This window comes from Centrocercus urophasianus, unplaced genomic scaffold (genome assembly GCF_019232065.1).
Source record: "Centrocercus urophasianus isolate 14NV4802_14NV808 unplaced genomic scaffold, USGS_Curo_1.0 seq_24, whole genome shotgun sequence".
NCBI lineage: Eukaryota > Metazoa > Chordata > Aves > Galliformes > Phasianidae > Centrocercus > Centrocercus urophasianus.
In genome coordinates this window covers 12,041,839-12,059,237 of record NW_024884800.1, presented here as the reverse complement: position 1 = coordinate 12,059,237, position 17,399 = coordinate 12,041,839, and the positions used below count along the sequence as shown (strand labels likewise).

Below are 17,399 nucleotides of genomic sequence, written 5' to 3'. Positions count from 1 at the left end.
AATCTGAACAAACGTGAATTAGGTAGGATAGACCCTAATTCAGTATCTCTTTTCAGTATCTAAAGGGGAGCGACAGGAAAAGAAGGGGACAGACTCTTTAGCAGGGTCTGTTGTGATAGGACAAGGGGAAATGGTTTCAAACTAAAAGAGGGGAGATTTAGACTGGACATAAGGAAAAAGTTGTTCAAACAGTGAGGGTGGTGAGGCACTGGCACAGGTTGCTCAGAGAGGTGCTGGTGCCCCATCCCTGGAGACACCCATGGTTCAGGCTGCACTGAGCTCTGAGCACCTGATGGAGCTGTAGGTGTCCCTGCTCACTGCAGGGGAGTTGGGACTGATGGCCTTTAAACCTCCCGTTCAACTCTAACATGAATTAGAATCACAGAATCCTTAATGAGTGACCTAAAAGAACTAAACCAAAACAAAATTAAATCTGGATACAATACAAAACAGGCATGAGAGCTATCAAAAGTCTTACTAACTACTTCACCTGGATACTTCATCTGCAAGCAGTAATAAATTGGCCTACAGTAATCCCAGAAAATGAAGAGACAGAAGAAATTAGAAATCGTCCATCTTAATAACTGGGAGGTCATGATGCACCTTAGGTCAAGAAGTTCACAAAGCACGTAGCTACTGAAATTTCAGGACTGCCAAAGTGCATGAAGTGAAGTTGTTTTACGTATTGCTTTGATGCTGCCCCATGGAGAAAAACTATTAAACTACATGGAAGAGTTACACAGATAAAATTCAATCCAAGCAGCTGTAAAAATTCCTGACAGTAAGGCGCTAATGCTTTGCAGCAGCCAAAGCTGTGTGGTGAAAAAACTCACTGAATGGTATGCTATAGGTTTTAAAAACCTCCTTGCAAAGAGTATTTCAGCCTGCTTTGTTTACCAGCACTTTTACATAACAACACAACATGGAAGCACTTTTCTTCAGATGACCAAGTCCAACCAACAGCCCATCCCCACATGCCCACTAACCACATCCCTCAGTGCCACTCTGACCCTTTGCTTGATCACCTCTGGGGACAGTGACCCCCCCCTCCCCTCCCTGGGCAGCCTGTGTCAGTGCAGCACCACTTTCCAAGAAGAAACTCTTCCTATTATCCAGCCCGAATATCCTGTACATTCTGTATGCTTGTGTTTTAGGTTTCACTGAAGCCAAGTACTTCACGAAAAGAAAATCCAATGCATTTTATTTCAGAAATTCTGATTTCTGAAGTGCTAGAGCAAAATTCTTCCACCTTTGAGCGATTTGGAGTGTTGGAAAACTTCTGAACAACTCAATTATTGATCTGTCCTTCCCTGTATTTAAATACAGCTTTCAAAAAATACATTATGCTTTAGAATAGATTACAGAATTGTGCAGCAGTGTTACAATTCTAACTTAAATAGGTCTGTGTTTAGAATGATGCAGTCATATCTTTCCAGTCATGTCCATGATTTGCTTAGGAAAAAAAAAAAAAAGAAGAGAGCTGTAACCATTTGTCTTCCACAGAAAGTCACAGACCAAGCTGGCATGGCAGCTCTCAGTGGGCTGCTGAACATTTCCACTCCTGAAGTCAAGTTATGTGCACAGATCAAACACGCGGTCTGTGTGGAAAGAAGTCTAACATGACCTAAAATACAAAGGAAAAGCAGGTACAACAGTTGCTTTTTTAATATTTTTGTCATCCTTAAATACTTTTTTCTTAAAATTGGCTGCATTTAGAGTCTACGTTACCTAACATTATATGAACATACATAATTTTACACCTTCAATGCAAAAACAAAAAAATTGAAGGCTCATTTTAAGACAATAAGCTTTCAAAAATGAAAACGGAGGTTGTTCCACCCCTCTTGCACTCCAGTTCACCACTACACAAAATGCATCTCAGTGGGCTGTCAGTGTCAGAAGCAGCAGTCAGACCTCTCCTCATACACACTGCAGTGGTGGTAGCATCTGCCTGACTGCAGGCAAGCTGGATCTGTTCACTGACCCAGAGAGAAACCTAGTCAAGTTTTTTTCTTTAAGCCTTCATCATCTATAAATTCAACATCTGATTCTATTTGCAATGCAGCTATATATTTACTAGTACTGATATTGATGTTATGAAACCGCACTCGTTGAAGGGCTGCATTTAATTTCAAGCCATAAAAGAACTATAAATAGCTTAGGAAAAAGCTCTCCAAAACAACAGCATGAAAACGATGATCCCCAAGAAACTGGCTGCAAGAAATAAAGCACAACAGTATTAGTCATATTTTGTCCTTGTGAGAAGAGAATGAATGTGGGTATAATAACTCCAGTTATTTTTAGAATGCTGTTTTCTCTCCTCACACTATTCATCACTCTGCTATTTATGCTACAATTGGAGATGCCTTCCATTTTTCTCATTATGGTGCAAACCTCAGAAGCTTTGGAATGGCCATTAACACCATACTTAAGAAGTATAACTCAGTGGGCTTAGATGGCTTGTTGTCTGAGACCAAACTGCTAGAGGCCCACACAGAAGTCAATTAAATGAGTTTCTGATGAGCTGCAACAAATTACACTTTGTAGCCTTACTTGGTGCGTCTGAAGCTTTCAATGAGACATACCTATACGAGCAGTAAACACAAGCATACTTGCTGTGTTTTCACCACACCACATTTTCACCTCATATGTGATACAAGAGAACTTCCTACACGTTGGCACAACAGCTGTCTTTTTCCTCTGGAGGTACCAGAAAGACCAACACCAGTTATCCCCATAGTTAATGTAGGCAGACAATCCTTACTGTCTAATGTATCCTAACCAAGTCAGATGAATGCCAGCTGACCAATACAAAAGCAGAGCTTTTTAGAAGGACTCATTCCAGGCTGCCAAGCAAAAGAGAAAGAAAGAAGAGCATTCGTACATTTAGTAAAATTACTGGCCAGGTTATCATCATTCCTCTCCTGATTACTTCCTTAGAAGAGTTTCCCTGAACACCATACAGCACCATGTTTTTAGGAAAGTAACATTCTCATTTAAAAACCTCAAGGATCCCATATGGAGCTACAGTGTGTATCAATGTAACACCGTAGCTCCTCTACATGAAGAGAATACAAACAGCATGCAGACTTCATTATTCAGTGTCCTTTCCAGCCAAATACTGAAGTCTTATAGTTAGAAATGTAGCCAAATAGGAAGAATTCTCTCACTAATCAATACTTACAGGCACAGAAAATAAATATTTTTAGTAAGGCAAAATGCATACCTTAGTTATCAACACTGCACACTCACACTGCAAGATGTGGGGTCTGTGCAGTCTCTCCTTATGTCTAATAGAGAATCCTTTTAAATCCAAGATTACAATATGAATTTAAAAACAAACAAACAAAAAACACCAAAAAAAAACAGCATTTAAAGTATAGAATATACACTTACATTGACCAAGCCAAAGTAATGCTCATTCACAGGGAACTGTTCAGGACCAATCTCTTTCTCCAAAGCTGAGGCATTGGCGCCCTGCAAAGAAACAATATGTTAGAGGGGGAAAAAATCTCCCCAAATTCATTACTACCACCACAGGAGCAATGAAGCTAGGAATATGAGCTTGTTCCATCAAGAAATAACATCTTGACTTTCCCATGTTCTCAAAAACAAAATCAACGTGATGTCTCTTATTTATGGTAAAAGGCACCACACTTCCACTTAGAAAATTGTGCTTCATCAGGCAGGACTGCACAGAGCACTGTCTCATCTAACAGAAGGGATTCCTGTGTTTGATTCTAATTGAAAATGAACAGCAGAAAAATTGTTCTCATTTAAGATTTCAGATTATTCAGTGACCTAGAACGACAATTTACATTTAGTCAAGTATACACACTGATACAAATAAAGCAACTTGTAACACACACACACAGAACCCTAAACCTAGAGGACAGGAAACATGCAGGCTACAGATTCCCTGAAAAAAAAAAAAAAAAAAAAAACATCTCTTCTGGTGAGGTGGACTGCATCCTCAAGACAAATCAAACAGAATTCCCCTGTTGAATCTATAGGGAAAAAAATCTGTGTAACACTTAACTTCCACTGTAGTAATTATCAACTGTGAAGCTGTAGGCAAATCATGGCCACACAATCCCTGCAGCCACCAGGTGCTGTGTGATCACAGAGACTTCTGCTGCCACCCTACTTGTGGGCAAGTCATGGTTGGTGTGTCTGGATAACTCAGACAGGGATTTTTCACCAAATTCCCTTTCCTAGATGTATCTCAGTGCGCTTTGCACACTTGTAAGAAATTCATTACATCTTTCTATGTAGTTGCAGCTTTTGAAGTGAAGCGTGCTGTTGGTTATTTGCATCATTACTCAAAAATTCTTTCTGAACCTTACATTCACTTACAATTTACATTAGAAATACTACCAACTTATAAGCCTCTTTTCTGGGAAGCACTATGGACAGACAGGTGGAGCACAATGGGGAGAAAAGAATGGAAGGAAGAATTTTACGAGGCATTCCTCAAACTCTGCTCACTCGGCAGCGCTTTGGATTGGCTCACTTTCAATTAAGGAAGCTGGAGCTTATAGGGCATTTCCAGATATATCCTCGAGTCTCCATCAGTATAATGAGGACAGAACTTTCCATTTTGTATAGGACCAAAAAACACCACGACATACCATATAGGGTCTTGGTCACTGCACAGAACAGGAACTAAAGCATGCCAATATTCTGGTTTGAATTTTAAGTTGTCCATTTCAAATTCAAAGCAGTTGATGGATCTCATCCCATTTCCCCATGTTTTTAGTCCACCACTACCGTGCAGCTGAGCTCCCACTAGGGGTTTGGTGCCTTCCTCATACCACCCCATGCCATCCTCTAACATTTCTCGAGCATCTCCCAATAGCCCTCTGCTGCCTTGTGCTGCACTGCACAGCTCTCTGAGGACTTACCATCGTAGAGTAGAGAAATCCAAGCACACTGGATTCTCAACTTCTGCCCTGAATGACACCCATAACTGTCTGCAACCAGCAGCAGACTCTATTGCACATGCAAGATGTCCTACAGCTTAAACACAGACTCCTCAGAAAATAGCAATCCCTGAAGCTAGTAACATTTTTAAACTGGTATTTCAATCAATTCAACTAACATTCTGCTATTAATACAAGCATCAGGCAAGCAGGGTCTGTAGAGACCATTGAAGACAATACAGACAGAACTAGGAAGTTTAAAAATAAAAATAAAAATCAAAGAAACTAAGAAGCAATACAGTTTAAGAGGAGGAATGGAAACTCTGTAGTCAGACCTCCTGCATCAGACTTACAGGGAATTACACACACACACACACACACACACACAGACATGTGAAGAAGAAAAACAAGACTCAAATTGAAGTACCGTAAATCCCCACAAAAAGACAGGTGCTGATAGATTTACGGCAAGGCTCTTTGCAAGCAGCAATTATAGAAAAACATTTTGAGGCATCAGGGCCAGATCAAGCAACTCCTCTCATTTGTTTCTCTCCACCCACTCCCAGCTCCCACCTACCTCTTTCTTCCTCCACTGTGTCCCCCTCCAAAAAACAAACTACTTGTAAAACAAAACCTAAGACTTGCTATCCACTGTTAATAGTTAAATACCTCAGTTAATCAGCCACAGAATCCAAGGTAACCAAGCATTCAGCTGCAATGTTTCTGATCTCTCTTGTTAAGGAGCATTTTATATTACATACCAAACTCATGCAAACCAAGACAAGACTCAAATTAATTGTGAGGTAGAATGGGAGTAAACTCCCAGTAGAACTACGCTCAACAAGGCAACAAATATGGAGAAAAAAGCACTGTAGAGTGGCAAGGTGAATGGGCTTGCTCATGTTTCAGGATGGAGCCACACGGCACAGCTGTGAGTAAGGCAGCAGAAGTGCTGTCAAAGTGCAGCAGCTCACAACCTGCAGTCTATGCAATTATATTTCTACATAGCAAGGGAACCAACTGGTGGCTTGACTTGATGAGCCATGTCCTGCTGTAAGGAAGCCAGATAAGCAGCTTTGTTTTCAGACTGAAAGGTGTTACACACATTTTCCCACCCTCGCTAAAATATTTTTCCATCAGGATAATACTTCTGCTACAGATCACACAAATACCTGCTCATAGGAAACAACGCACGCTTCATAACTTTGGAAATAAAAAAGACCCATTTCTCATCTAGAAATGAAATCTAACCAAAGGGGGAAGCATCTGAAGCGTGAGGCTTCACATTTGGTTATTTGAAGAATCGAGAGAGATGCAATTCATCTGGCAGCCACAGAGGAACTGTTCTGCATCTTACAGCCTTTAAAGCATTTAAGCCAGAGAAAAATCAATACTGCTTTGCCAAGCTATGATAGACATTGTGGGAGCAATAAAAATGTCAAGAAAGAAATCACTAACAGATAACAATCAAATTTCCTTGGCATATAAAGGCTAAGCAAATAATGCACAACAGAATACAGCTAAATGTAAAGTTTAATGTATGAGATTAGAATTGACTTCTCATTGCTAGCATAAGGTAAATAACTGCCTCCTATAAAACCCCCTGGTTTACATCCCCAGACGTGCAGGAGGCCATCAAAATGCTCTCTGGAGGAAGGAACTGCTCTGCCACTCCAGCTCAGGAAGGGATGATAAAGCTGTAGGTACACACTAGCTCTGTAAGCAGGAAAACACAAATTTAGGGAGCAGATAACTATCTGACAGGAAGAACATCGCCCTAGCTTAACTCAAGTGGCAGTACTGCTTTACTGAAGCTTGTAGACTCTCAGACGTGGGAATTTAACACTTCCATATTGGTGGTGGAAGTGACAACTGAAGTTTCAGCAACGTGTAATCAAGATCTGTAGTTTTCTAGAAATTACTGTTTCTTAAAATGATGTCTCAGAGCTCAGCCGCACTTCTTCAAGTATCCCCTATTCTGTTTTCATCACCACCAGCAGAACTGATTCTGAATCCAGAACAAGCTGAGCCCAGTAGGTTTGCACAGTTCTGGCACTATCTGTCAAACAGCAGAAGGGAAAGCTGCCTGGCCCCCGGAGCTATCACATTTTAGCAGCTCAGAACAGTAAGTACTGCTAACAACAGCCAAGAAACCCCAAAAGCATGAAGACAATAAAATATCCTTTCCCGTTTCTGCAGTACTTCCACTTTGTATATGGATATCCACATGCATATGGATCTTAAAAGAAAAAAAAAGGGGGGGAGGCAGGGGGGAGCTTTCCAAGAACCCTGTTTGGTGATGTCCAGCAGAGAAGACAAAGAGCGCTCGTTCAAAAAATCCCATCAACCAAGTTTTAAGATCACAGTGTGGGGAGTTGTTAACATTCCAGTTTTTCTTCAATTTTTATAGCAGCTCAATGAAGACATTCCAGTATTAGATATGCTGAAGGTACAGGGAAGATAGGATTGAGTGGAACTCGTGCTTACCCAAAGAACACAAAGAAGCTGTCTGAGGTTTTGCTGAATTTGGTAAAACAAAAAAGAGATACGCAAAGAGCAGCTTCAAAACCACTTACCTGGAATAGCTGGCTGCGCAAGTTACCAGAAACAAAGAGATCCTACAGCACAGTTCTGGTTCTATCTGAATATCCCCACAAAACAGAGATCTATCAAGTCCCCCAATTTGATGCTGCAAACTGCTTTTTGTTCAGCAAAGAAGTCTTTATTTCCAGTCGAATGCAGTACGCAAGGGAAAAATCCCTGATGGACCCCTGTATTCCTGTATCCCTCTGCTGCCACAGACACAAATGGTGTCAGGCAGAGCTGGTAAGGAGGCCTGGAGCTTGGGAGCTCTTCCACAGCCATCACCCAACAGCTGGCAGCGATTAAACACAGTAGCACAGTACAGAACATTAGCTGTGGTCAGCATGAGGAGGAAATCCACATGTCCAGCACCCACACAGCTTGTGCCTCAACTTACAGCTTTCTCCTTTTCAGTACTATGAATTTATTTATTTCTTTAAGACTAAAATTCAGTCAAATCCTCTGCACAACTCAGCTACAAATAAATGAATTATTGCTGAAGAACAAACTATGTGACAGGTCAAACTTCTGATTGGGAACTAACAAGGCTCATGCCTCCACCCATAAGCACATGCTTCCTGCAGCTCAGAAGGTAATGATACAGGTCACCAAAGCAGTGCTGTGCTATCCCGACAGGCATGCTGCACAGCTCCTGAGCACAAAGCAGCCACTGCCACAGCTTTGGTAAAGAAAAGCATCAAAATTAGCACAGTGCTGGGCCAGTGTCTTTGCTGCTATTCAGAGCTCTTGTCAAAAATAATTAGGTCAACGCTGTACCGGCTGCTTGGGAAGAAGAGCTATAAAACAAATAAAATAATAGCATAAAAACATGAAGTGGATAGGCAGAAGAGATTCACAAGATTAATCGCTTTCAGTGAGCCAGAGAAAAACATCTGATTTAAAACACTGCTACCTATTATCTATAGAACATACAGCCTTCTAATACCAATTTCTTACTACTTTCTTCAGCTCAGTGCAAAAAACCTAATTCCAACATTACATGCTTTTTATACAAACCTTTCATCCCTTTCCCACTGCAATTAGTATCGTTTGGCTCAGATGAAGTAATTAAGGCACTGCAGCATAGGTTACACGTCTGAACTCTCACAGGTACACGGACCAGCTGGCAGAGCAGCCTGCTGTGGGGCACCAGCTCAGGCTCTGCAGCAGGCTAACTCAGCCTCTGGACTGGAACCTACTGGCTCCCACTGGGTGCACAGCACACAGCTGCCTGCAAAAGGCATTTCTCTTCAGCAAAGGCAAAAAAGGGAAGGGGGAGATTTCAGTACCCTGGATCACACTACAGAACACAAATCTTACTGAGGTCCCTAATGTGTGGCAAAGCAAACTGCTAATCTCAAAAGGAGCAGGTGCAAGTGTCACTTCCCCAAACTCCACCCTGAAAGACTACACAGTGTTCTCAGTCTGCACACAGTGCACACAGCGCACACAGCAAAGGCTTTGGAGGGGGCAGGAAGGAGGCAAAGCTTACCATGCATGCTGGTTACAGCCAGGGCTGTGGAGAACATCATAAAATTACAAAACGCTGTGTTTCAGAACAAACTTGCTGCTACCAAGTGTTCCAAACCTTATGTCCAGTTTTAATTAAAGCGTTTTTAAATAAATCATAGTGCTTTGTGAATTGTTTTCCACACATTTATTCCATCAGGAGCTGGCCTTGCAAGGTTCACAGGATCTGTGCCTCACTTACTAAGGTACAGCAAGTCACACACTGGTGAAATTTGTCATTTCACGCTCATTACATTTAAACAGATAAAGCAGGTACCAGTTAAAAGAGCATAAGGAAAGGATGCTAGATTCAGGGTAGGAAGTACAGAATCTACATCCTAGAGCCTTGACTTCTGTAACGTGGCACTGCAAGCAATCCATTTCCCCCTTCTTAGCCACCACGTCTGAGCTCAACTCAATGCTCACAGCCACACACCCGCCTGCAAAGAGCTCCACAGGGCTCCTCTCAGAGATTTCTAGCAAAAGAGCTCAGAAGGTAAAGTACAACCCAAGAATCAAAACGTGATGATCTACAGCACAGCCCTTTGTAAAGGGGCACCTGACTAGCAATCTCCTGAACTGGCACCTGTAAGAGCAAACCCTGAAAACCACCTACTTGTTAACAGGAAGGGAAGCACGATATTAACTGGTGTAAACATAAACATAAACATAAAGATGTAGTCCATGTCTTAAAAGCATTTGTTCCAAATTCTGGTTAAAGATCAAAATAATGAAGATTCTATAAAGAGCTTCTCGATCTACTGACACTCTGCTATTTTGGAATCTTTTCCAGGATCGTTACACCTTTTCAAGTTGTAATAGCTCTTGTAGTACACGTCCTCTACTATAATAACTAGCACCAAGGAATACTCTGCCCAATAGTTTCCTCAATACTCAGTGATGCAAGAACTATATTCTCTCATTTCCTAAGGACAGTGAAAGCACGATACCTTTATGTTTATAAACAATCCAAGATGAAAACAGGCATTTCAGAAAAACTCATATATGTGGTAGCTCAGGATTGCTGCACAACACCTTACAAGTCACCGGAGGGAAGCCAGCACGCAACCCACGTGTGCTGTTAGACACAGGCTGTGTGCCCACCTGGCTGCAAGACCAGGATCCAGAGACCACATCCATGATTGCCCACTGTACACAGCACTGAACTAGAGCACTGGCAGAAAACCTTGCGTGAAGCGACCTACTAACTGCTGTGCAAAAGGTTACGCATCCTGTCTTCCCTAAAATAAAGCAGGTCATTCTCAAGCTGAGCGCTGAGCGCAAATACGAGCTTCTGTTTAACAAGTCGATAAAGAAGCACTGCTGGAATCAGAAGTCTGCTTTGCTAGCTCTGCTTTTATCCTCCCTTCTTTCCACTTCCCAGCCATAAATATTTTTTCTCTGATAAAGCTAAAACAGACTTCTAAAAATATGGGTGAAACTGCAGTAAGCAAGCATTATACAGCAGTGACATGAAAGCCCTGCTTGGGCTGAATAATATAATTATTCAGATGGCAAATGGAAATGCATAACTTAAAGTGATTCAGTCGTCTCTTCTCTAACGCTAAAGTTAATAATCATATCCATGCTGTCCTGATTCAGAGAAGCAGAATAGGACTACCACCAATTTGTAAACAGGGTTTGAGCTCCTCATCAGGCATGTCTTACTGGTTCAGCAAACAATTAGATGTGAATTGAGGGGAAGCATCCCTAATTAACTTACCAGGAAACACCAATACTTTTGTTAACAGTTTAATTTTGTGAGAAGTCTGAGGTAAGGAGGAACAGATCAGATCCATGCCTCATGCTTTGCTTCACGCTAGTGTTCTGGCTTACTTAACCAGTCTAAAAACAACAAGGTTTTGTCAATACAACAACACAACCTGAACCCTGACTCAAAGCTCAAAGCTCAGCTGTGTGCTGACCGTCATAGCCCCTGGGGCACAGCAGCCTATCCCATATCAGGTGACACAGTCAGACCATAGGAAACCAGCCCTCTTTCCTCTGTTAGTCCGGAGAGGATTTGCATCTGTCCATGACTGCACATATGCTACTGGACTACAGATACACCAGCTTAAATATACCTCTGAAATATGAGCTTTGCATTTTTCAGGAAGCAAAAGGTGAGAATGTAAGGGGAAAAAAAGCCTCAACAGTGCTTTCTCCCAGTTTATCTACCAATCACTTGCAAAAAGACAATGAAAACTCCTAGTGTCCATGATAAAGACAAGTGCTAAGAAACAAAATTAAGCCAAAGGGACAACACAGAGAATCAGAGCTCCAGTTGGTAGCTCCTGGCTACAGATGTGTCTTGCCACGTGGTGCCATATCTTAACCAAGCAATGAACCATATTCAAGTTAACATCTGTTTTCCTATGGCTTTCCAATCCTCACAATGCCATAGCTGCCATGCAAATGTCATGCGAGTGCTGAAAGAGGGACTGTGCTCATAGGCAGGAAATGCAACAATCAGGTGGCGCCAGAGAGATGATCCACACTACAAAACCTGGGAGTTATTTTAGGGAGGGGGATCTAATTAAAGCTGTAACTACGTTACTGTATGGTAATGAGTTCAGGCATTCAATTTAAGTTTTAAGGAGACTGCAGAACAAAGGGGTCTGAGAATGTCCTAAAGCCATGTTTAGCTCTGCAGAATGAAGGGCAGGCAAGTAGGACTGCTGGAAAAAGCTGTGTACGTTATTAAACACATGTAAAGTACTGTACAAACAGTACATATCAGCATAATCCTGAAGGAAGCAGTTTCCCAGAGGGGCTTTGTCAAGTAATTAAATGGTTTTGTAAAGACAGCTTTGACTTTTATATTCACATCACAACAAGGCAAACAGCATTTCTTACTGGACTTTAACTGAAGTATATGGAAATAAAGAGGTTCTCTTCTAAAATATAGCACCCAGAACCTCACATTTCACGTGCTAGCTGAAGAAAAGGTATGGTGAGACGGCCAGTAAGTTCAACCAAGACTGTGCATGCACCTACAGCACTTATGCTAGAAACATTTGCAACATTTGATGAAATGGTTCAATCAAAATGTTGGAAGTAGATTTCTCTGCAGGAGAAAGGAGAGTACGTAGCATCAGTAGCTCTGTTCAAGGCTTCCTATACAGAAACGAAACTTCTGCAGGCGAAACAAAAGGAGCTGCTTCCCCAGAGTTGCAATAGGATTAATATGTTACTGTTAAACACCTTCTTTAGAAGAAGAAAAAAAAAAAACCAGTACTTCAAAACGGACCTTGATAAGCTACAAGTATCTGCTTTGCTTTCATCTAGCACCCAACCAAAATGAAAGAGAGATGAGGTAAAAAATGAATATGTATAGTCAAAGTCTCTACAAACAAATCACAAATTCTGGAATGATTATATCCAGGTTTAGCTCTGCACTCATAGGAAATGCATTGCTTTATGGTCATCATCTTAACCTAAGGCTCAGTCAGCTGATCCCAGGAACACATCCCAAATACTGCATGGGACTGAGTCAACGCCTGCCTCTGGGGGACAGCGCTTCACATGAAGACATGATCCAGCCAGCCACCTCCCATGCCCTTAATTTCACCTGTGTGAAGTATTACTGTGGTTCCCCAAACACTGGGCTTTGAACAGTGTTCAGTTCACATTCATTCATTCTCAAGTTAATCAAAGCTGTGGGTCAGCATCACCATCTCCGGAGATGTTCAGGAACCATGAAGATGTGGCACTGAGGGGCATGGACAGTGGGCATGTGGGGATCCTGAGCTCGACTTGGTGATCGTAGACTGGACTTACTGATCCTATGATTCTAAAAGAAAGAGAGAAGCCCTATGGCCTTTGCACAGCTCTGAGGTCACTCTTTGCAAACTGCTGAATCAGAGCCTTTGCTACGCTGCAGCCCAGGACCTGCTTCACCACCATTATCACATGAGATGTTAAACTCAAGTTTGACTGCCTGGAGAAACAGAGGCATGGGACTGTAAAACCCAAAGATCCTACAGCTGTGTGCCCTCAGCCCGGTCCTGTGCTGAATTTGAACCATTCACCCTTACTTACAGAGATTAACCTCCCCCTGATTAAGCTCCCCAGGCAGCGTATCACCAACAAGAGGTGGTTCTGTGCTATGACTCAGCCTGCCTGCCGCCAAACGAACCCCTCGCTGGCCTCTGCTAATGCAGCAATGAAACCTCATTAAAAATTCTGCATAATCATGCAATTACAAGTCTCCCTCTCGCAGGGTTTTCATCAGCAATACGAATGTTACCCTGCTATGTGCGTTTCGGCAGAACGATACGGCGCTCCCATTAACCAGCACAACAACCTTAAATTGAGCTACTTATCGCAAGAAACACTGCGAACTCAGCCGGACCTGAGAGCTCACACTCACTCCCCTCAGCTTCTCTCGCTAGGAGCGCAGCCGCCCATCTGCCGACACGCTCTCCCCGACACCGGGCCGCGATCCGGGCCTCCTCGCCCCGCGGCGCGCTCGGCCTCGGGCCCTTTCCCCGCCAAAGCCTCCATCAGGACGGAGGCTGCTCCCACAGCCCCCGCAGGCCGCCGGCCGGCCCCGCCGCGCCGCTCACCATGGTACAGATGGAGGCGAGTCTCCGGACCGTCATCAGTACGTCCATCCGCCCGCCGCGGCCCCGCGCCCCGCCGCCGGCCCGAGAGCCGCCGCCGCCATGTTGGGACGCAGCCGCCCGACTGACAGCGCCAGCCGGGCCGGGGTGGCGCAGCCGCCAAATGGGGCCGAGCACCGCCGGTGCGTTGCCCAAAGGGGGCCGGGCTGCGCCGCGCACTGCGGCTCCTCTCGTTCCGGTGCACCGCGGGAGCTGGGCGGGCTGCAGGCATCGCAGGCCTATCGGGGCTCGCCGTGCCCGCAGTGGCGGGGCTCTGAAGGATCTGGTTCACGCTGGATATTAGGAAGCATTTATTTTACGACAGAGCGGTGAGGTGCTGGCACCTAGGGAGGTGCTGGAGTCACTGTGACTGGAGATGTGCAAGAGCCGTGGAGATGTGGTACTTGGGGACGTGGTTAGTGGGCAATATAATGGTAGACAACTGAACTGGATGATCTTGGAGGTCTTTCCCAACCTTAATGTTCCTGTGGTTCAAGTGTGGCTTTTACAGAGCTGTCTAGTGTGATGAAGGAGTCAGGCATTGTTTCTGCTCTCACCACGTGTCCTCCTCGCAGCACAAACACAAAAAGGAGCCTTTCAGAGCACAGCACTGTGATAACAGTATCTATTGTACACCCAGAGGGAAAGGAGTGAAGAATGCTGTCCAGCTGCCATGTAACACTTCGCACACTGCGTGCCAAAAGCAAACATGCATCAGAAAAAGCATCCCACAGATGGGTGGAAGTGCTTGTTATCTCTGTATTGAACCTGGAAGAAACCTGACTAATATTTTGGGTTCCCTATAATGAAGTGCTGTTGAACAGTGCTGGTGGTGAGCAGGGAAGCCCTCAGCTGTGTTGCACAAGAAGCACCCCGTGAGCAGGACTGTTTCCATATGCTGCCCCTCACTTCAGCCCTGACCTTGTGGGAAAACCTTTGTGGAAGGGATGGTTCAGTTTCCAAAGAACACTTTGTTATGAGGCCAAGATGTTTCCATTCTATTTGAGTTGCTTGCCTGCAGCTATGTTCTCTTATACACACTGTGCTTCCCACGTCATCTGCTACAGGATCCCAAGAGAGAGTATTCCACAACCTAAAAAAAATCCTTAAAAATACACTAGAAGTGAAAAACGACACATGTCACTTACAGGGTTTCCATGAACGCACTGCAACAAAATTAGAGACAGGAAGTACAGAAATAGTGGGATCTGTACAGTGTTTAACCAAATTTAACTTTATATTTAAATGATCGTCTCCCTGACATCCCAGAATAGAATCAGCTGTGATTTATCATGGATGTCACAACAGAATCTGAGGACACTTCCTTCCCCTCTGGCCTCCGGATTGGAGCAGCTTTGTCCTGGGTAAAATTATGGTGCTAAAATGTCAGTCTTGTTCCCAGATGACATCTTCCCAAGAGGCCCAATTTTTAATGTCTGCACAAGGCGCAGCCCCAAATGTAGAGAAAGGCTAGCTCCTCATTCACATCACATTCAGCGCTGTTCCAATCTTACCTTCTACAGAGGTGCTTTGCAGCTGCGCTTCCAGCTAGCAGGAGCTGGGAAGGGTTACTGGGAGAAACAAGGTGGTAAAAAACGCTGCTTTTGTTTAGTGCCCAAGCACTGCAGGGTGACAGCTGGCCTTTGGGCCTCCAGTTTACCACAAAGAACAAAGGCGATCAGACAAAGCTGCAAAGATCAATCCGTGCTTGTTTAGACACTGAGGAGTGGGGGATGCATGCACAAGCCACTGGCAGTGAGATTTATCTCAGCATCTGCAGAAATGGCTTTTCCCCAGCACCACACTTTGCATTTCTGCTCAGAAAGGAGCCTGTTTCTCCAGCAGTGTTGCCATAACGTCAAAATACTGTACAAAAACAACTCAGAGACACTGGGGTGAATGTAATCGCTGCAAACAGACTTTTAGAGGAAAGATCACTTTTGCTAGTGCTGGGCAGAACGGGAATGAGTCTTTTTCTCAATGTGTGGTGGCCTTAGCAAGACTCATCTGTTTCTCCCTTTGTAAAGTGCATGAGGAATAATTACAACCAGTTTTGAAAGGGATTTGATGTCCTTGTATGAAAAGCACTATGGTAAATGAAAAATATTTTTATGTTTAGAATACTTCATCTCTGAAAATACGTACAAGTGCCAGTAACATTAAAAACAGAAAATCTTATGAAAATCATAGCCAAAAGCAACAGAGACCAATCAATAAATCTTTACAATTTTGGTGTGGAAACAACATAATCTCTGTGCAACACGCAAAGGCACGTATCTTTGCGTGGAGCAACCCAGCCAGTGGTTAGTGAAACCTTCGGAATCGTTCACATGTTTTCAAAGTTGCTCTGAGTTTTGCAAACATTCTCCCTTTAATCTAAGCTATTGTTTTTCCAAGAGAATTTGAATTAAAAACATGAGCTTTTTAAGCTAAATATAAGTCCATTGTACACAAACAATTAAAATCTCTTTTAAAAACAATTCTCATTCTACGTGCCAAGGGTTATACAATCTGAAATAGTGTGAATCCTCTGCCTGGTTTCACTCAGTGAAAAGACTGTTCTGAAAATCCATAAAATCAGATAAAGATCGGATTCAAAACCTCTGGCTTTTATTATATATCTTCCTTGGTTTGTTCTTCAGGATCAGAGCCTAAATGCTACCTTTGTTGCTGTTGTTTAAAAAAGGAGCTTGGGAATATATTTACAACTTTTGGGAGACTATGTTGCTTTTTTATTACTGTTTTAAAAAAATCCAAACAACCATTACATCTGGACAGAGATTCCTGCACATCCTGCACATAGTGGCAGTAGGCTTTGGTTAGAAGCATAAGAAGCCTGGGCTAGCGTATGAGAAAATGAGATTGAACTGTATGAGCAAAGGAACTGGAAATCAATTGGTCTGTTTCCAAGATGCACTCTGAAACTGCTTCCACATTTGTCGCAGGCAACCAGAAGCCATCACAGCTGCCAAAAGAAGCAGTTAAACATTTCCCGCACCGCTGGGCTTTCTTTCATTCCTGCTCCCACGCAGTTCCTCTCAGGTGTCAGCAGCAGCACGTGCACTCAGCTTTTCCAGCAGCTGCTCCATGCCCATGACCACTTCCGCTGCCCAGCTCTGTCCCTTCTCACACCCCAGTGTGTTGGTGAGATGCAGAGAGCTGCAGGGTGGAGCTGGGGGTGCTTGGAGCTTTTCTGTAAGCAGCAAAAAGCTGCCCTGTGTCTTGTTCTTCATTCCCCTTGAAAGTTTTGTTGGCGTTTTTTTCCACTGCTCTTGCACACTGAGCTGTTCATTTTAGAGAACTGCTGGCAATGACTCCAGGGTCTCCTTCCTAATTTATGAGTGCTGCATTCAAGTTCAGCATCATTGAAGCAGTTTGTGTCATTCTTCTCTAGATGCATTCCTTTACATTTATCTAGACTAAAGCTGCACTGCTTCTTGAGAACCTTCTGGAGTTTGCTCAACACTGACACAAAATGCCCAAAGGACATTTACTTTTGTTTCTGTCAACAATATCTTCTCTACCAGAGAAATTCCGTATTGTTCTGAGAATGCTTTTGCTAGTATAGAATGTTCTGTATGGTACTCCTTAGCTTATCTGGCCTTTTTCCTTGCACTGAAGCTCTTCTGGCCACCTAGACACTGATAGATTACTGCCACTTGTTTTTATAGGAGAGCTGTAGTGATGAATACTTTTCTATTACTCACTCGCATATGCTTTTAATAGGAAATGGTAACAAGGGTTCCAGCATCGTACTTAGAAAGTTGCTAGTTAATCCCCA

At 43.3% G+C, this 17,399-nt stretch overlaps 1 protein-coding gene across 2 annotated transcripts in view; it reads right to left on the bottom strand.

Annotated features, from left to right (window-relative positions):
- Positions 1-13,669, bottom strand: part of LOC122163595 (ubiquitin carboxyl-terminal hydrolase 12-like) — a 28,061-nt gene extending 14,392 nt beyond the window's left edge. Inside the window, exons 1-2 of one of the 2 annotated variants that reach the window (XM_042824924.1) lie at positions 13,583-13,669; positions 3,397-3,477 (exon numbers count right to left, since the gene is read on the bottom strand). In XM_042824924.1, coding sequence (XP_042680858.1) covers positions 3,397-3,422 — 26 coding nt within the window. In that variant the 5' untranslated portion in view covers positions 3,423-3,477; positions 13,583-13,669. The remainder of the gene's footprint in view (positions 1-3,396; positions 3,478-13,582) is intronic. The other variant, XM_042824923.1, reaches the window with a different exon arrangement.
- Between the last annotated feature and the right edge of the window lie 3,730 nt (positions 13,670-17,399).